The sequence below is a fragment of the Lottia gigantea genome (assembly GCF_000327385.1).
Source record: "Lottia gigantea unplaced genomic scaffold LOTGIsca_10, whole genome shotgun sequence".
Lineage (NCBI taxonomy): Eukaryota > Metazoa > Mollusca > Gastropoda > Lottiidae > Lottia > Lottia gigantea.
In genome coordinates this window covers 2,028,528-2,049,748 of record NW_008706747.1, presented here as the reverse complement: position 1 = coordinate 2,049,748, position 21,221 = coordinate 2,028,528, and the positions used below count along the sequence as shown (strand labels likewise).

The window sequence follows — 21,221 nt, the reverse complement described above, 5'->3', positions numbered from 1 at the left end:
AGAAACAGGTCCTACATGACACACTTACATAAAAATATTCTAAAAAAAAAACAGCAACGAACTGGTAATCATTTGTATAAATAGATTGAACTATCCATACCTGCTGACAGCGTATCCCTGAGACCTGTATGTAGGTTGATAGCTGCAAAAGTACCGATACATCCCCGCAATCTTCGTTCCCGTCCAATCTTCCATGTTACAAACAAGGGACTGAAATACAGAATACAAAGACTGACAATACACACAGTGAAAAATTCGAACAGACTTAATCAAAAATAATTAGTTTATAGATAGATTAGACACCTTGTTTTATCATAAATCTTTACTTTATGACCTAGGCCAGTGCTTTCATGAGACTTTGTTCTCATCGCCATCTAACACTATGTTCTACTTGTGACCTAGTGCTTTTATAAGAGAGTATCTCTTTTAAAATCTGATACTATGTACTCATCACCAACACTATTTCGTACAAACAGTTTTCTATTTGAAATACAGACTGAAAACAATAATTCATAATCATATTCATAAAATGATGCAGCTGTTGACCATTTTGCCTCTATTTCCTACCTTGGATAAGGCTGAATATAGAGTTTCTGGTATCTATTTGACAACCCTCAACTTTTAAATGAACTCTTCCAGACATGCATACCTTCTATCAATGTTATACTGTATCTATGATTGGAAAAGAGCTCATTTGTCACATTCAGAGCAAATTACAAACAGAGCTCTTTGACCCACATTATCTACATGGCAAATAAGAAAATATTATATCAATTAATACAAATTATAACTAACAGAGATGTAACAGTGTAATCCTTGGGGTCAAGGGTCAAATACTGCAATGCCTTGTAAACTCATTATCATCAATTTTAATATGTTGTTGACAATAGGCCAAATTTCTGTTTACAAGTTAACTGATATTTCAATTACTGCTTACTGTGAAAACAGCTGATTTCATGCTGCCAACACAGGTTTTAGATATAAAATCCTCATCAGGACAGCTAATTCATATGCCAGTTTATTTTCATATTTTGTTTTACTGAACCAAAGTTTCAACAATTTACATTTTCATCCTCAGAAATAGTATAAGAACTTGTCTTAGAGTCACAAAACATATTTTCATGCTCAGAAATAGTATAAGAACTTGTCATAGGGTCACGAAACATTTTTTCATCCTCAGAAATAGTATAAGAACTTGTCCTAGGGTCACGAAACATTTTTTTATCCTCAGAAATAGTATAAGAACTTGTCTTAGAGTCACGAAACATATTTTCATCCTCAGAAATAGTATAAGAACTTGTCTTAGAGTCACGAAACATATTTTCATGCTCAGAAATAGTATAAGAACTTGTCATAGGGTCACGAAACATTATTTCATCCTCAGAAATAGTATAAGAACTTGTCCTAGGGTCACGAAACATTTTTTTATCCTCAGAAATAGTATAAGAACTTGTCTTAGAGTCACGAAACATTTTTTCATCCTCAGAAATAGTATAAGAACTTGTTTTAGAGTTACGAAACATTTTTTCATCCTCAGAAATAGTATAAGAACTTGTCATAGGGTCACGAAACATTTTTTTATCCTCAGAAATAGTATAAGAACTTGTCCTAGAGTCACGAAACATTTTTTCATCCTCAGAAATAGTATAAGAACTTGTCTTAGGGTCACGAAACATTTTTTCATGCTCAGCTTAGTTTTTACTTAAATTCATGCCCCTTGCAGGGTAAAATGATCATTAATAGATTATCGGTGCTGGGAATTTATAATTTTAATCATCGATTATCAAATTTCATAATCGATTATATGTCAAAGTTACATTTTCTCCACTGTACCTGTCAACAAGTAGTAATCTCTTGCACATAGGTTCCCTTTAACACATAACATACCCACAATAAACTATAACAACCAATCTTAGACGCAAAAATTACCCATGAAATTAAGAATTTTGGCAAGGTTTTTCATTAAGTATTTACAAGGTCCCTCAATTGAATTATTTCAATCATTTCAATTATTAAGCGGTAGTCTGCCCTCGATAATCGCTCTGAATTTGCTAATCTATACCCAGTCCTAGTTATAATACCAGAAACTCTGTGCTTGATACATTTAGTTATGCATCTACTTCAAATTTGAATAAATCTCAGCTAAGTATTAAAATAGGTCTGTGGCCCCACCACAAAATTGTGTTCTATTAATTGAGTTCTATTAATTGATTTCTTTAAATTGAACACTGATTGCCAATTTGACATCCTTTTAAAAGAGTCCAGACAGAAACACATCATATCATTCATTTTTTTTAAAATCAAGTTATAGCCTGAACTCTTCATACCTATCATAATATATATATATATATAAATATAATACAATAAACAAATATAGGTCAAAAAGTCAGTAACTAGGTCACAACACAAGGAATGACCTAATATCTATTAATAGTAACATTATTAGACTAAAAACAGCTGAGAGGAAGCTGAGAGTTCAACAGTATAGAGATCAATGTACTGATCAATACTGGACCGGCTATTTTTAGATTTCCACAGTACAGTGGCATTACAGTCATAAACATCAGTACAAGCAAGACAGTTCCGTCAATCAAAATCTCGTCCAAAGAATGGCATAATCAGTTCGTAAAGTAGTAAACTCCACAAAAGAGAAGTACCATCAGGTGTTTCGCACACAACACCTGGTACTACTACAATTATATAGTCAAAATCATGAGATACAATCAGATCAATTCATGCCTGACCAAACAAATCAGCTAAGGGTCTTTACAGATGCCTGACCGAAAATTGGAATGGTGCAAATTGATGCTATTAGAAATTCCTGAACATATGTAAAATCTTAGAAAAAGCTCTTTACATAATGATGCTATCAGTATCCCCGATACACATAAAATTTCCGAAATATTCTTTATAATTCCTTAAAAGAATTGTCTTAGATCTGATTTTGTCCATTGGGCCACACCCTACCTATAATGAGTGTATTGACCCATTTAACACAAAAAATCTATAATACGGTTCACCTATAGTTCAACAATGCAGTTCTACTGGTTATTTTTTATATTGGATATTCTCGTTTCTTTCCAGCATCAGGTGTCAGTGGTTGTAAATACAATATGTAAACTTGAAATTACGAAAGCACAGGCCAAGTTCACCTATATATCAGATAAATGTATAGAAACAAGTTCCATTTTCTTAAAGCTTGTCCTTGGTTAATACTCTTGGCAATGATCTGTTGACTGAACTAATAATGAAAAAACCCCCAACCCCCCCAATTTTACCACTCAGACTCTACGCTACAGGACTGGTGCCATTGCTATATATGTCAGAGTACGTGTATGTGTATGTTTGTGTCTTTCCAACTAAAATCATACCAATGGCTAACTAACTTTCACATAATTAATAGACTATTGCTCTGTGTCCTAGGCCAGTGCTTTTATTGAGACGAGTTTCAATACACCCTAACACAGCCTGTCCTCATAAGGCTGAGCACTATCAGTTATTAAGGCAATTATTTTAGATGACAATGTCTCTTTAAATACCAAACAACTCAAACGCAGCGAATCAATATATTTTTTAACAAATGTCACAACACGTAAGCATCCTTAATGAATTGCACTAATTAACGTAACGAACAGCTTCTTAACGAACCTAATTATCTTTCAGGCTAAAAAAAATATCATATATCCAATAATTCCATATTTAGACATGTATTATCAGGAACTGGCTTGGAAATTCTATTCCAGTTAAAAACATCTAACATAAGTTAAATATTTACCGATGAATGAATGAATGAATGAATGAATGAATGAAACATTTTTCTCTAATGTTTCTTACTTTTAAGACAATAGTTCATCTCATGATGTCAACATATTTGCAGTTTAAGGTACAAGATCTTCATCAGGACAGCTAGTTTTATAAAAATAGGGTTAACTTAGATCAAGATCTACGTCCTTATGTTCCATTGCTTAATGATAATGACAAGGGTCCAGGGTCAGTTATTAGTAATAATACCCTAAAAATTTTTTCAACCCCTTGCCCCTTTCAATGATGCATCAGGCCAGAAAGGGAAAATTGGTGTCAGAGTAGAGTTGAAAACAACAAAGCCTAGTGTTCCAGACAAAAAAAATGTTAAGACCCACAAAAGATGGAAATCGAAAAAGATGAGCCTAATGTCGCAATCGACATATTATTCAGAAAAACTTTCCTTATTGAACACTGCATTGCTTCCAATATTTATCAGCCAAAATTATAGCAGAAAAATGGTATACAACTCCATTTCTTACAATTGTCATTATCCGGAAGGTAACTTTGTACCGGTAACTAAATCTAAACAGAAAAAATAGGACATGACTTCATTTTTTTCACCGACGTCATTCTTTATAGGAAACTGACGTCATATAACGCCCTCAATGTGACAAAATGACAAAACATAGCAATTTTCAATACATCATGACAAGGTCTAATTAATCCTCTATCTCAGATATCAGATTCTGTCACAACCGACATTCGCGGATTCATTCTTAATTGATACAGGAAACCTATTGAAATAGAGTGACACATCCTAATTACCTCTGTCTACCTACAACAGTGGGCAATAAGGGACATTTTTTCAGGACAGTGGCATTAGTCTACACTTTTTTGATATTTCAAACTGAACAGTTGAAATCCTGCAAGAATCCACATTTTCAGATTCATTCTACAGTGTGCAATGAGGGACATTTTGTAAGGATATGTGCGGCCAGTTTGCATCTGACCAAAGTAAGAACTTTGTACAGGGAAATACTACACATAGATCCCCTGCTCTGAACAAAAGGTAAGTACCAAGATCAGCCCAGGATTCTAAAGTGGTGGACAAGATAGACCAACCAGTCCAGTCCAGTCAAAAATATCCAAAAAACCACTGAAAAAATTTACTTTTGATCATTCATGCAAAAGAATATTTCATTATTTTTATGTGGAGAAAACTGTGACCCATTATGAAAAAGCAAAAAAAAAACACAAACAAGGAAATTCTTTTGTTGTAGTATAGTAAGACACTTATCTACCTATCACCCCTATTTATACCAATGGGCTACTCAATCATGACAAATTGAGCGATGTAAACAAATGGCAACTTTCGACCAAAAACTAAATTTCAGAAACAAAAACATGCAGAAATCAATTCAGAATGTTACATAACTGTCAGAAAACTTAATTTTGATACAATTAGTTCAAAACCGAGATCTTCATCAAGAAAATTCGGATATCAAACTGGACAGGTCCATTACAAAATAGGTAAAAATTTACTTACAAAGAGTCGTTGGTGAACGCTGGTTTTGGGGCTTCATAGGTGTGTAGATGGCTATGTAAAACGTCAAAGCAATAAAACACCATATCAGGCACGGCTACCGTGTAGCCATTTTTATGAAAGCTTGGACTCGCAGACGGTCCATTATTACTGACCGACGCTGAGGAATTGTTCAGTTTTTGTTTTTTAACTCCACAACAGCTCGAAGTCATCTCCGCTCCTCTCTGCTATCCTCGCCCAACTGCCGTGAGATGGCGCAGCAGTGTTCCTAACGTTGTATTCGATTCTTGTTCTGTTAGTCTCGACAGAATCAAAGCGTCAACTACTTACAATCACCAAAACATATTTTGCATTTAACGAATAAGAAAAAAATATTGCTGATATGAAAAAAAAAAACAAAGCTAATTGGCGTTCAAAATTTAATTTTCACTGAATTCTAAGTGTTTGTGGCCATAAGCGACCTCAATCAGCGCGACGATACGAACGCATCCATAACTTCCGGTCATAAAGCGCACCTTAGTGCAAGTCGTCAAGGAATTCGTTAGTGAGCTGTGAAAAGGTGTCAAATTAACGGTAGTTGATTACTTAGATCTTAGATTAGTCACTTGGCTAATTAGTTATTTAACATTTCATGCCAATATTGTAGATTTAATGCAGCAGCCATTGATAACCCGTAAACACAGATCACCATGCTTTCCTTTTTTTTTTATCTGCGAAACTGAAAGTAGAGTTTGTGAAGTCCGGGAGAACTCGATTAAAGGGAACACATGATTAAAGGGAGAACATGATTAAAGGTCAAGGATATTTGCCCCAATATTATGTCTATGATCAACAAATTATAGTGATTTTCTAATTAGTGAATACATATTTCTTTTAACTTTGTTTTCCAGCGATGGCAGTCCAGCTAGGAAATGGTCACACAGCATCAGTCCTATGTCTCGATGTTCAGAGGCAAACAGAGCAGCTGGCATCAGGTGGTGAGAATGGGGAATTGTGTGTCTGGGCATTAGAGTCTAAAAGTTTACTGAAAAAATATGTGAAAGCGGATTGTGAATGTACTTCAGTTTGTTTTTCTAAAACAAATCTCGATATACTTTATGCTGCATTCGAGAGGGAAGTTTTTGTGTTTGACATTAATGATTTCGAAGAACCGATTTTAACGTATTCATTCAATTCTGAAGAGATTAACCAAATCGCTCTGAGCAACCAAGAAGAATATTTAGCCGCTTGTGACGACTCGGGCGATGTCAAAATTATAAATTTACCAGAGAAAAAAATGTACAAGACTCTAAGAAACATTCATTCAAATATTTGCGCGACCATTTCCTTTCGTCCAAATCGACCCCAAGATTTAGTGAGTGGGGGAATGGATGGGAAACTTGTTCATTGGTTGTATCCCAATCACAAGTGCCTTAACGAATTCAACATGCGTGAACTTCTTGATACTCCTGAGGATGCGTCTGCCTACATGGTCAATCCACCCTTCATCCACCACGTTGCTTGTTCTCCTACGGGTACCTACATCGCTTGTGCTCTTCAAAATGGACAGATCTTGGTTTTTAATGGCTCTCGTAAGAACTTGTCTCAATTGTTTACGCTACATGCACACACTCAAGGTGTTTCTCAAGTTGTTTTTTGCGACGAAACTCATTTAATATCTGGGGGAAACGACTGTCAACTCATCTTGTGGGATCTCAGCAAAGCTGAAAACATAGAAGCTGCTCAAAATGGCTCGAGCAATGGTCATAGTTCTCCCATAGACCACAGAAACCTGCAAATAACTGAGTCATGTAGAGAACAATCTATATCACATCCTATGAAGATTAACTGGTTACAGTATTATTGTAAGGATGGTGTGAGATATTTATTAGTGGCTGATCAAACTATGTGCATATCAGTTATTCCCCTTTTATAAGAAACTGGAAACTGACTGCAAGCTTACCAGAGTCAGACTAGACAGTGGACAAAGTTTTATTATATTATGAAGGCATCTGTTTAGTCTCATTTTGTGAAAATTTATATTTGTAATGCCATGTTTGTCTTCTGTTGGCCGATGAAGCCAATGGCTGCTTACTATACTGCTTATTATATACTGTGTATGTTCATTTGGAATATAATTAATTGAATGTGCATCTTAAAGGGATTGTAAAGAGGTTTTCTAAATTTGTTATGCTTATTGGGGACACTGATAGCCTCAATTTGCACCATTCCAATTTTCAATCAGACGTCTGTGGTTCCTGCAATTCCACTATAACTAAGTGTTTTTATGTTGCAAAATTTGCTTGTATCACATGAGACATTTGTAGGGTTGACGTCATAAAACACGTAGCCTTATTAGAATCGCAGGAACCACAGATGTCTGATTGAAAAATGAAAAGGTGCAAATTGATGTTATCAGTGTCCCAGATACACATAAAAAATTTAGAAAACATTTTTACAATCCCTTTAAACATTTTTCAGACCCATTTAATTTAAAAAAAGACATTGTGCTGGGATAAATTAAATTCCAGAGCCGGAATTCTGCATTTTTTATATTAGTTTATTTGACAAACGACATGCTTGTGAGAATATTTATTTGTGAGAAAGTCTGAAGGATTTATTATTAAACTATGAACTTTTAAAGAAATATAAATCTGGTTACTCTTTGATACTGGTACGCCTGTTTCTGCAGTGAGGGAAATTATTATAAGATAATCTACTCTTTCGATTTCTAACTGTCAGGGCAGTCTGATGCGCACAGGGCCTCAATGTATCGACCATTTATAAAAGGGACATTTTGAACATCATCGACCAAATTTTTATTTTAGGGGCAAAAGACTAATGTTGAGTTCCCTCTTTCACTTGCTCCCCTCCCCTCCCCTCTCCCCCTCCCCTCTACCTTATGTTCCTCCATGCCATATTTTATATTATTTAATGGACCTCATTCTTGAAAACTTAAATTCAAATTTAGATTTTAAGAAATACTGTAATCTGGTTGGATAATAAAATTAAATTGAAAATTGATTGACCAATCAGACAACTTGAATGCTAAAAAGTTCTTAAAGTTTTAAGGTCCCAGATTCTTCAGAGTCCTAATGTAAAATACAAGAGATAAAGAATACATTTTATTTTTCTCTAAATACAAATATGACAACAAATTGGCTAAATATTCTCAACAAATTATAAAAAAATTCACATAAAAATAATTTATCTATTTGAAGTTACTACTTACTTCAAATTTATATTGCTAAAAAAAATAACATCAATATATAAAATAACTTTAATCTGTTTCAAAAGTCAATTACAATTTACATTTTTTTTTTGTGGGTGACTCAACTTGCCATCCATGATCTGATGAAATTGTTGAGCAACTCATGTTACAAGTCATTAAGATATTCAACCAATCAATTGCTCAGGATATGGACTACGTGTGTGGAATTCTGGGATATTCAAAGTTAAGCATACGTTTAAATATTCATTTATTTTTTACAGTGTTTTGATTGGTTAGATAAAAATTTGAGTCAAAATTTCACAAATGAAAAATATCTTCAGATCACTAACCCACAGAAAAAACAGGAAACAAAACATTAACAATTGAGAAATCTAACCACAATCTCTAAAAGCTTAATCTGAGACAGCCCAAGCTGTAGAGTCAGCTAAACCAACAGAACCAAAATATACAATTGCTCTACAACATTGTGGCCTTGGAATGCCTACAGAGCCTGTCACAGACATTTGGTGCTGGCGCCTAATTTAGACAAGATAACAAAACATCTATATGTAAAATAACAAAAAGAAAGAGGAGACATTTATAAGACAAAGAGTTTAGCCTTCATCTTCAAAATGTCAAACTATTACGAACTTTGAAGTTATACCTTGACTGCAACAGCCACCTTTCTTGTATCATGGAATGCAGCACTTTGATCGGATTGTACACTAGGGAATGCAGCCAATCAGAACATTTGATTGAAAGTGTTAACTTCATCATTGACAGATTTTCTGAGGAGGCCTCTGATTGGCTGTAATCACTAGCATACAATCCAATCAAATCATTTCATTTACAGATTATGTGAAATGCGAAAGGTGACTATTGCAGTCAAGGTATATGTATGAAGTTCTTATTAGCTTGACATTGTGAAGATGCAAATAGTTGAGCTGTCATTCTCTGGTCATGGATTACTTTCCAATAATGTCAAAGTCAAAATGGGATCAAATATCACAGGTCGTAAAAAAAGTTGCCAAAAAAACCAAAAAAATCAACATTCCTGGTAAGTAAGTTCTCAATAACAAGAATTGTTAAAAATCACGAATCCCTTTGTACACAGAATTATCAATTTTTGTTAACCTAGTAACATCGTTCTTACTTAAAGACGGGTTTCCTTATTTTTTGATGTTTATTCAAGCAAACTATTTGATTAATTGATGTTTCTAATGAATTATCATGTATTCTTAATCATATCATTATGTTCTTATTGCATATAATTAAGTGTTTTAAGCAATCATAAATGTCCATGTATGTACAGTCTGGATAAACTAAAAAGACTTTTTGACCTTTCTTGATCGGTCACTCATTGGAATTCTGCTGGTAATTCCATTATCATCAGTTAACATGGTATACTACTTCTGATCGAATTTCATTGTACACAATGTTTCAACAATTTCCATTATCATCAGTTAACATGGTATACTACTTCTGATCGAATTTCATTGTACACAATGTTTCAACAATTTCCATTATCATCAGTTAACATGGTATACTACTTCTGATCGAATTTCATTTTACACAATGTTTCAACAATTTACATTGTCATAATCTTCATGTTCTAAACTCATTTAATGCCTAAATATTCTAATCATAATATTTCAAGCAATTTTGTTCTCATTCTTCTGTCGTTTCTGTCTCTGTATTTTTTTCTGTGCCAAGGGTTCAAGGAGGATGATTAAAGCCCCTAATATTGCTATCAGGCCCGCAAACATGAAGGAATAGTCCCAAGTTCCACTGATATCTCTCAAAGCTCCTAAAATGATAAAATAAAAATTTTCAGTCATGGAAATCACAAAGCATCAAAGAGTTTAGATCGATGGATGGTGAAAGATTTGTAAAGAAACCAAAAGTTTTGCAAAATTTGGCTTATGTCATGGTGAAAACTCTCCAAAAATAGGGCTTCAAAATGGGATCAGAGCAACTGCCATAAAAAAGTCTGGCCCTTATTGTGATGACATCACATCTGTATATTACGTCTGTATATTACGTCTGAGGAACAGATATGACTAATTTGTTGCGAAATGGTAATAAATTAGGGGCGAAGTGGGAATTAACTGATTCGTGTCTATTATGAAATAAGGACCAAGATCTTACCAATAATAGGAGGACCAGCTAGCATTGAAATAGCCATGCTTAATCCCACGATCCCAAATCCCATAGATAAATTCTCTAATCCCAAAACATCCACCAGTACCACAGCGATCAGACATATATAAGCTCCAGCAAAAAAACCATAGAATCCACAATAGACAAATAACGCTACTTTCGTTTTCACAAACGGCAAAATCAGACTCAGGACACCACTTATACCCATGGTTCCCATGAATTCGTATTTTCGCGCGATTAATCTACGATCTGAAAACCAACCAAAAAAAATTCGACCAATCAAATCAGAGATTCCAATAATGGAGACCATCAAAGCTCCCGATTGTTTGTCGACGTGGATCTCCTCCGCGTATGATGGCACCATGATAAACACGGTTGGATATGCAAAATTTGCCAGCAGTATCGAAAAAATAAAAATTTGAAAAACTGGGTTCGTTAGTAATGTTATATATTTTTGACATTGTGAATTACTTCGAGATGAATTTTTTGTTTTATGACAACACAAAATGGATGATGAGTTATTATGAGTTTTCTGATCTGTTGGTAAACTAAGCTGAGAAAAGGCCGTAATGTCCACTAGGCTTCCATGTGCAACATTTGACCGAAGCGATTCCACATTTTTGTGACATTTGACGCCATTTTGAACAAAGTTTTCAGTACAATCTTTACCAATTTCTACTTCTTTGTTTAAAAGTTCTTCATTTTCATCTTTTAAAGTCGATTTTGGTACCCACTTTTTCACAATTTTTGTCTTATAGTCTGCAAGGGGGCGGAACAGCATGGCACAAGCACAAATATGGAAATCAAAAGCAGCAATCAGCATCAGAGCCCCTGCAAGTCCATAGTATTCAATGAAATAATGCATACAAGGAGGGAAAACGAACAGCCCAAAACCACTGCCAGATACTGAGAGGCCATTGGCTAAAGCTCGATATTTCCGAAAATGATGTCCGACAAAGACGATACAGGGGGCATAACTCAATCCAAAACCACACCCTACAAAAATAAATGAAATAGGATCAAAGATTCTGTAGAAGAGCAAGCAAATGTCTGCAGTTTCTGCACTTTCAGAAAAATGTGAAAAGCTATTAATGTCCAAGATACATATGCAAAGGAAAGAAAGTTTCAATTCAAGCTGAAAGTTCTGTGGTGGGTCGAGGGGTCTTGCTCTTTCACAAACACCAGAGTCCAGAATCTAAATCTAACTCCTTCACTCACCTGCAATAACCCCATAAGTAAGGTACAACCATTCATACGCTGGAACGAAGGCAGAGGTGAAAAATCCAACTAGTAACAACGTTCCACCAAGAAAGACAACTCTACGACATCCAAATTTTTCACTCAAAGCATTTGATACAGGACCTTAAATGGAATAGACTTGAATTAGGGAAATAAATTTTGCATCCATTTTTTCCACAACAATCTGAATAAAATGTTTTTTATTGCTATTGGGTGACTCCACTTGTAATCCATGATCTGACACAATTGCAATGCATCTCATGTTCTAAGTTGACATGATTCATTCATTCATTCATGCTCTATTCAATATAGATTTCTTTATAATATGAGGGATTCTGGGATATTCATTGTTAAACATTGATTTCTCAAGCTCTAAAGATTTAACTGAATGATGTTCAGACAAGGATTCAAACCCAAAAGTGTAGTTATACTCACTCAAGGCCATCATGAGGGTAGAGGCTATAGCTTGGATAGAGGCTATTGCTCTAGAAGTCGTATCATAGTGATGTTCTAGCTCCACGAATAACACACCAAAACATTTGATACCTCCAACAGCTAATATATGCATACCAAAACAACCTGAAATTAAAACAACCATCTTTTAAAGATAACAACTTAGGTTTACATATGAAATGAATTGAGTTTTACGTCCTACTTTTTTGCACCATGTGGGCTAACGAAGACAGGCAACGCTATGCAGGGTGCAATGAGGGAAATTTTGCCTGCTCTTTTTTGATTTCCATCTGTCAAGAGATCTTTAACATGCACAGCCTGTAGCACACAAGGCCTTGGTTTATTGTCTATCTCACTGAGCCACCATGGCTCCTTATGTTCACAAGGATTCCCGTCTGCAAACTGGTATTTAAACCTCTTGCTATTGATCTTTCTCTTTACAGACTGGAATAATGAAGATGGCTTATACAAGGTTACCAGACTTTCACTGAAGATGACAGCGACTGTTTGTTTGACGTACCGGTAACCAAGCAAATGATGTCAGAGAAGATTGTTGAGGCCTTGAAACCACGAGGCAAATCCTTAGCACTTTGTTCTATCTTCACAATGTCAAGCTAATACCAACTGTGTCTTATACCTTGACTGCAATAGCCACTTTTTTGTATCACCGAAGTTTACAAATGCAGCAATTTGATTGGATAGTATGCTGCTGAATAGACAGACTTCGTAATAGCTTGATATTGTGAAGATGGTTGAACTCATGCAACACTTTAGGGCTGGGAGACATTGGTTCAAGTTGATATCAAGCATTAATATATCACAATATTAAGCATTAATATATCATGATATGGATGTATATCACGATATGGGTATATATCACGATATTTTTTAAGTTTGTTTTTTACTGGTTTTTGAAAGAAAATTATGATCTAGAAATTTTAAATGTAACATAAAACAATAAATATGTCTAAAAACAACCCAGTCTTGAATATCATGAAAAAAACATCTGTATCAAATATTATGTTACTTGTTAGAATTATGTAGATTATCTTATCTGTATAAATATTTGATGATATATCATGATATCTACCATATATCAAGATATGTTGATATTTCAGTATTTTTTAATCAAGGGATATTACTAACTATATAAATTCCTATATCAGTATTTATCGTGATACCAGTATATCGCCCAGCCCAGCCCAGCCCAGCCCAGCCCAGCCCTACAACACTTTAAGTTTGAGATTATGCTTACCCACAACAGACATCCAAGCCCAGCCCCTGTCGACGGGGGCCATGGATACTTCTTCTGTTACAAGCACATGTTCTCTATCATCCAATAGATTCATGGATCCAAATTCATCCACCCTCCATTCACTGTTCTCTCCATTCCTTAATTCATCCGTTTGTCCATCTGTTAAGTCATCCATTTGTTCATCAGTCTCTCCAGCTGTTAATTCATCCATTTGTCCAGCTGCCAATCCAATTTTTTTTGATTCATCCATTTGATTAATGTTATTTTCTTTTGATTCATTCTTTTGTCCAACCGTCAATCTAATATCTTCTAATTCATTCCTGTGTTCTTCTCTCAATCCTTTAGTCATTGTGTTGTTAACCATTGATATGTTTTCCTTTAATTCATCCTTTTCTTTTTCTTTCTTTCCATTTGAATCAGCATTCATTCCAATTTGTTCCATATTATTCATATCACGGTCATTAATGTGCTCGCTTTTCTGGAGAAGAAGTTCTCTCGATTCCTCATCTTTGCTGTCAAGTTCATTCATCCCTTTATTCAATCCCTTCAGTTGCTTGTCTGTCTCTCCTACAGCTGATTTTAATTGGTCCATTTTGTGAATCAGCAAGATGTCATGGGTTTGATTTGATCAGTTTGAGTTTATTTGGGTATTTACAGTTACCCCATTTTGTAGTTTAATGCCTTCAAGTTTATACACTCATGTCTGTAGAGGGCATACCTTGGATTTTAAGACTTGAATTCATCTGAAAGAGAAATGAATAGACCAATAGTTGAATTCCTTATTTATATGATACTTTTTGAAATAATACTTGTTACCCAATGGCGGCACCAGCCTTCAGAGACTGGGGATACAAATAGGGGACAGACTGACTCAATAGGGGGACATCGTCTCTGATACACCCTAATACCCAATATTACCAGTTTTAAAAAACTTCCGTATGCCAGCACATATTCAGAATTGACTCTTTACACCGAATGATTCAATTTATCTATAAAATTATTGACTAAAAGCTCAGCATTCAATGGCGGAGCTGAGGAGTCACTCACCCTCACCTCGCAGCCTCAAAACAATTTTTTTCGGGCAAAAATCTCATAATTAGGTTCGAAATTCGGGAAACCTGAGATATTTCGCCACCCCTCGCACGTAAACTGTCATCATTATGTGGACAACACTTGCATTTTGGATATTAACCCATTGTCAGGCCAGCTTGGTTTCCAATAAAGAGCAATACTTCCAATATTTGACCTTCAAAAGTATAAGTAGTACATAAATAAACCAAGTAGGCCTACCAACAATCCGAACCGCAAAACGAACCCGAAATCCAAATGCAACAACAAGATGAAGCCATTTCCAATTTTTGACTTTTTGAAAGAATGAACAGGATATTCCAGCTTGTTGAACTAGAACAGAATTCATCAGTATCTGTGATATCACTTAAATTACCAGTACTAGATAACAGCTGGTTTTCTAGTCTTTTATCATTTGGTCAATACATTAGCCAATGGAGTTCAAAGGTCAATATTTGTATGTTTTAAAGGAATACTGCCTCATAAAATGAAAATAAATGCTTAATTCTTAAACTTGGCCAATAAGAGTATATATACATCAGTTGGAATTACCTGGTGTCATAACTATACAGAATCCCTCTATAATCTGATAAATCCATAAATTAAGTTATCATTCAAAAATGCTTAAAATTTTAAAGTTCACCAATGAAAATAATAGGCCTACTTATTGGTCAAATATGAGAATTTCATATTGAGGCTCTTACAGTCAATATTTCTTAAAAGCGATTGTAAAGAGGTTTTCTTATATGTGTATCAGGGACACTAATAGCACAAATTTGCATCATTCCAATTTTCAATCAGAAGTCTGTGGTTCCTGCAAATCCAAACTGAGTGATGAAGTCACTAATTGGCAAAATATGCTGTATCACATAAGGCTCAAATTGATGCTATCAGTGTCCTTGACACTCATAAAAAACTTTGAAAACCTCTTTACAATCCTTTTAAGTACGAACTGTCTGCAATCTAATGACAATATCTTTTGATGAAGGTAAATAATCCTATGTATGATTCAGCTAAATTTAGACTATGGGTACAATACCCTTTCAATCTTATATGCATATCAGTAAACATATTGTATACATGAACATCAATATTTTGTTTGTTTATCAAGTTAAACATATATCTCAAATAAAATCTTAAAACAGCTTATAAACAGTTTTGTCCTATATTTTATTCATACCTAAATGCATATATATGCAATGGGCTCAAGATTTGCTGTGAATTTCACATCTTAAAGGGATTGTAAAAAGGTTTTCTAAATTTTTTATGTGTATTGGGGACACTGATAGCATCAATTTGCACTATTCCAATTTCTAATCAGACGTCTGTGGTTCCTGCAACATCACTAATCGCAAAGGGCCTTATGTGATAAATTATATTTTGTGATGTGAAAATCTTTTTACAATCCCTTTAACATATTAAAATCTGAACCAGCTTATAACCAGTTTTGTTCTTTGTTTATTTTATTTATACCTACATACATAATATATGCAATGGGTTCAACTTTGTGCATGAGTTACCTGATTTTACAACAGGTTGCAAATTGGACTTTAAAGGGAGTGTAAAGAGATTTTAGATTTATGAAGTATATTGAGACATCTTTGGCTACTTTTTGCATCATTCCAATTGTCAGTCAGATGCTTATAGTAATTTCAGTACAACTAACCTCTTGTGACATCATATACTCAAAGGCTGCTAATGATATTTAAGTCTAAGGTAGGGCAATAACTACATCATAATATGCTAAGTTTAAGCTGAATTTTTAGACCCACAGATGTCCCTGATACACATCAATAGTATAGAGAGGCATGTTACAATCCCTTTAAGCTTTAAAAGACATAACCTACTTCTGATAAAAAAAAATCAAAATTAAAAAAAATGTGGAAATGCATCTTTAAAATAATTCAAAACCAAAATCCATTGCATCATATGAACTAAAAATACCAAACTGGTTCTGAATATACCTAGGCCAATATATATTATCGAAAAATATCAGAAAAACTAATAAAATTTCATTTCAAATTCTTATCTATGAAAATAAATTATAATTGTAACAAATTAATACTAAATGAATATCGCTCAACTAAACCGGGCAATAACAGCTATATCACACAGTAGTTAATGAATTATGATATTGATAACGCACGACTGTGATGTCAAAGTGTTTGATATACAGCATAATTAACATCTATCTTAATTTTTTTTTACCTCTCTGCTCTTTATGTTATTCCAAGCATTTCCCGTGTCCTCAAGTCATTGGCATCGACAAGACGGCGATAACAGCATGTGATGAGTCAAGGTCTCTGATTGGATAGGTCAGTGGTTTAAAGGGGCCTAACCATTAGTAAATTTAGCCGAGATTTAGATTGAGACCGTAAATGACAGGAAAATAATTTTTGATCTTTGTTTCTAAAAAAGTACCATAATCCAGCAAATATTTTAGATCCGGAAGTCTTTTTGTTTTGGACTCAAGACTATCCCCGTGAAAGCATTCCGACTGAGCACTACCAAATAATGTCATCTTTTCTAGGTTTTCAGACTACATAAATCAAATGTTGTCTGAATGATCTCTTTGATAAACTAGAGTTACTTCCCTTTGACCATTTACCGGAATGAATATGATTCGAGAAAATAATATTCGGGCCAAGAGCTTTTAAATTTTTCTAAAAAATTCATTAAATTCTGCGCTTAATATCAAATAGTACACAACATCAGAAGTAAAGATTAGGAAAATTAAAGAAAAAGGTTAAAAAAAAGTTAAAAGTAATTTTAGAATACAAAGAACAAGCAAGTTTACTTTTACTCGGACATTGAAAACGCTGTGTCCATTTGTGTCTGGACAATAAAAGACTACGAACGTTCTAACCGGAAGTGAACCCCTTTCCCCCGTCAGACGGCGATCTCTGAACCACGCCATGTTGATGTAGAGAAAGAAAATAAGACAGACGACAAATTGAAAAGTACTAAAATTGAGCTATAAAGGTAGATGTATGAGGTTGTTTTTCAATAAATGCATGCACTTGCCAAGTCCTGGACTTAAGTTTCTGTCACCGATTGTCTTCTTTCGTCCCCATTTTCATCATGAAGTTTTCCACTTTCACTTTGGTCACCAATCACTTGACCCAGGATTATCCTTCATAAAGGTAATACGTCCATGATTATGAAGAGGGCTTAGATATCCAGACCAAGAAGCTGTTTTACTATTGACAGGGCCATCCCCAAGCCTCACCCCATCTGACATGTGACAGGTTTTATTTTGAAGTGAAAATCTACACTCTAAATGCCAAAAATTAATATCAGACCGTTGTCCTCAGAGGCTCCTGGCCTCAAGGAATTTCGGCCTTATGGGCCTTGCTTCAGAGAGACACCCCATTTTTGAACAATATTTGTAATTGTTTTTCTTATATTAATTCAGCAGTGTAACTTCATTGATACTATTAATCCGATATGCGAGAGAAGGACAGACCAGGGAAGTTATTTGTTGGTGGACTGGCACTAGAAATAACTGAAGAAAGATTAGAGAAAGCTTTTGGAAAATACGGACGCATTACAGAAGGTATGTACTAATGATGGTTTTGAGGTTATTCAAATAGTTAAAAATTAATTAATCATTCATTCTAGAAAGTGGCACAAGGTCAAAGTTGTACTCAAGACTAGTGCTGGGAATCGAGTTTAAAATTATCATCGATTATCGGCAATATATCGTTAGGCATTTCTGATCGATAATCGAAAAAAATCGTAATGTTGATACTCAAATTTTAGGTCAAGTAGTCGACTCATTTCAAGTCCTATTTAGGCTGCCTACCACTTACTTCTATGTAATGCTAGTGTTAGATGCTAGTATGTGTATTGTGTTTATTATCATGTTCTTCGCTATGTGACCAGTCTTTTTGTTTTAAAGACGTTTGGAAGATTAGTTTTCGTCAATATCGCCATCGGCATGAATGTACCGTTGAATGGTAAAAATAATTGACTTGATCACACGTTCTTGACAACCAAGACTAAAATACTATAGCACCGTTGTTATACGAATTGTGATTAGCCTTCTATTTATAAGAAGCACTGATTATCCAATCAGCATTGTCGTTACGTAATTAGACTTGATAAAAAAAGGGAGACAACTACAATCGTGTGAAAAATAAAGGGAAAGTCATGCCCAAACATCGGTACCTGTATTCAGTTAATTATATATACGTATAATAACAAATGTCCTAATTTATTGTGAATGAAATTTTTTTTATTAATGATTGTTATGATCATATACAATCAAAGAAATGGAAAAACATATGAGAATAAAGACTTTAGCTTAGTTTATTTTGCGGTACGTGACTGCCGAAATGTTTTATTATGGTCCCGGGAGTAATTTTACAGAATTACCGGAGGTTATGTTATTTTTTGCGATAATCGATTTTGAAATGAACCATCGATTATCGGTACATGATATAAGAGCGATAATCGATTTTTCAATAATTATTCCCTGCACTACTCATGACCACCGAGAATAGTTGAAATTGTGCTTTTTCAACTGGTAAATGTAATATTGAGATTCAGAATAATTCATTTATTCTTGCTTTTAGAGAGTCCACTACTGCACAGTGCTAGCCATTTGTTCATTTACCATGCTCTTCATCCTTTACAGAGAGTCCAGAATGTTGTTAATTTGTCTTACCATGTTTTATTTCTCTTTTAGCTATCATAATCAGGGACAAGGTCCACCACCAGTCGAGAGGGTTTGGTTTTGTGACGTATGAAAATCCTCAGGATTCATTTGATGCTTTAAAAGGACTGGATAATACGGTAATTATACTTTGCATAGGTTTTATTAACCAGTACATGGTGTATCAAAGAAAATTTCCCCCCATACATCTCTGAAAAGTTAGCTTAAGGACACCCAAGTAAGCGCCAAGTTGTTTTATTGACATACAATATTTAGGAGCCAAGTAAAATATTAGAGGCCCAGATAATTTTTAAATTATGCCAAATGCCTGGTGTAAAGCGTACTACAGTATTTAAACTCTTTGGACATATAGAACAGACAGATATGTAGACTCTAACTGCAAGACATAAAATTTATGCTTCACATTATTCAGTAATTTTTTCAAATCTTTCACATAAAATTTTGAGCAACAGGTTTGTTAAAAAAAAAAAACTTTTTTGATTCCTTTAAATTTATGCTTTGCTTATTCAAGTTTTCTCCATACTTGCAGGAATTAAGTGGTAGCACCCTTCACGTAACAGAGGCAGTAGTGAGCTCTGGCAGGGGAGGTAGAGGGGCAGACGAAATGTCCAGTCCCAGAAGGGGCGGTTTCTCAAGTCGTGGTAGAGGTGGTCCACCAAGAAGGGGAGGAGGATTCTCTAGCCGAGGGAGGGGAGCTCCTCCACCATCTTATAGGTATGTTTATTGTCAATATATTTATATGGCATTCAAGTGGTACAACCAAAATCGATTTCCCCTTTTCAGTGGTTAAAGGCGATGAGTAAAATCCCATAAAATTTGGAAAACCATGGAGAAAGTATGTTCTCAGTGCAATTAAAATTGGACGAAACATTCGATTTATTTTTTAGCGGGCTTCTTGAAAATTCATCCGTTTGATGATATGGCCAGCCAATCAAATTTCACCTTTTGTTTACAACACAAAATCCCAGCGTTCGACAGAAAAGAAATCTGATCCAAGTGATAAATGTTTAGTATGACCCTAACTGAAATGGCTGAGCTTATTGCATGACATTATCTTTTTTCTTTCGACTAATTTGTGCAAAACTTTTGTATAATAAAAAGCATGTCATTTTTCCCAAACCTTGATTGTAGTAAGAAAAAGCGTGAAAAATCTAAAAGTCCTAAAAAGGATAAAAAGAGTCCCAAATCTAAAAAGAGGTTTGTTAAATGAATTCAAATGCATGGTGTTACTGTTACAATTTAAAATTAGTTGCTTCCCTTTTTATATTAAATGAATTATATCCTGAAGGCATATAATCTTTATACTTTACTTGCCTCTATTTCAACCATCAGTGTAGCACTTTCTTCTCATTAACAAATTGTTAATGTTAAACGGATTGTAAAGAAGTTTTCTAAAATTTTTATGTGTGGGACAATAATAGCATCAATTTGCACCATTCCGATTTTCAATTAGACATCTATGGTTCTAACAATTCTTCTAAAACTAAGTGTTTTATGACATCACCCCAAAGGTCTTATGTAAAACAAGCAAATTTCGTGGGGGTGATGGTATAAAACACTCAGTTTTAATGGAATTGCTAGATCCATAGATTTCTAATTGAAAATTGGAATTGTGCAAATTAATGCTATCAGTGTCCTCGATCAATACGCATAACAAATTTAGAAAACCTCTTTACAATATCCTTAATCAGATCCAGGATTTATCGATATCATGATCAAAATCTATCACTACAATCTGCGAATCAAATCAAAGTTTCTAATCTTTCATAGTAGTGATCTAATGAATTGGATGAGAACCAAAGGATGTACTTTAATTCTAGAAAGTGATACGGGTAACCGAAATCAAGCTTTATCAGCTGGTAAGGGGAATATTTTAACCACTGTATTCCAT

The 21,221-nt window shown here is 34.5% G+C and overlaps 4 protein-coding genes across 4 annotated transcripts in view; 2 read left to right on the top strand and 2 right to left on the bottom strand.

The window, feature by feature from the left end:
• Positions 1-5,499, bottom strand: part of LOTGIDRAFT_109578 (hypothetical protein) — a gene marked incomplete at both ends in the record, with an annotated part of 9,941 nt that extends 4,442 nt beyond the window's left edge. The window contains 2 exons of the mRNA XM_009046153.1: positions 109-210; positions 5,291-5,499. Of these exons, the coding sequence (XP_009044401.1) occupies positions 109-210; positions 5,291-5,499 (311 nt within the window). The remainder of the gene's footprint in view (positions 1-108; positions 211-5,290) is intronic.
• A 680-nt stretch (positions 5,500-6,179) lies between these two features.
• LOTGIDRAFT_156130 (hypothetical protein) lies at positions 6,180-7,202 on the top strand (the record flags this gene model as incomplete). The annotated part of the gene is made up of 2 exons (XM_009046152.1): positions 6,180-6,973; positions 7,082-7,202. The coding sequence occupies 2 exons, from the start codon at positions 6,180-6,182 to the stop codon at positions 7,200-7,202; spliced, it is 915 nt and encodes a 304-aa protein (XP_009044400.1).
• Positions 7,203-10,599: 3,397 nt separating this feature from the next.
• On the bottom strand, positions 10,600-13,627 carry LOTGIDRAFT_109500 (hypothetical protein; the record flags this gene model as incomplete). The annotated part of the gene is made up of 5 exons (XM_009046151.1): positions 10,600-11,185; positions 11,372-11,633; positions 11,856-11,999; positions 12,312-12,455; positions 13,585-13,627. The coding sequence occupies 5 exons, from the start codon at positions 13,625-13,627 to the stop codon at positions 10,600-10,602; spliced, it is 1,179 nt and encodes a 392-aa protein (XP_009044399.1).
• Positions 13,628-18,120: 4,493 nt separating this feature from the next.
• Positions 18,121-19,443, top strand: LOTGIDRAFT_59725 (hypothetical protein; the record flags this gene model as incomplete). The annotated part of the gene is made up of 2 exons (XM_009046150.1): positions 18,121-18,208; positions 19,343-19,443. Coding segments are annotated over 2 exons (189 nt in total), but the record flags the coding sequence as incomplete, so codon positions are not given.
• Positions 19,444-21,221: the final 1,778 nt, after the last annotated feature.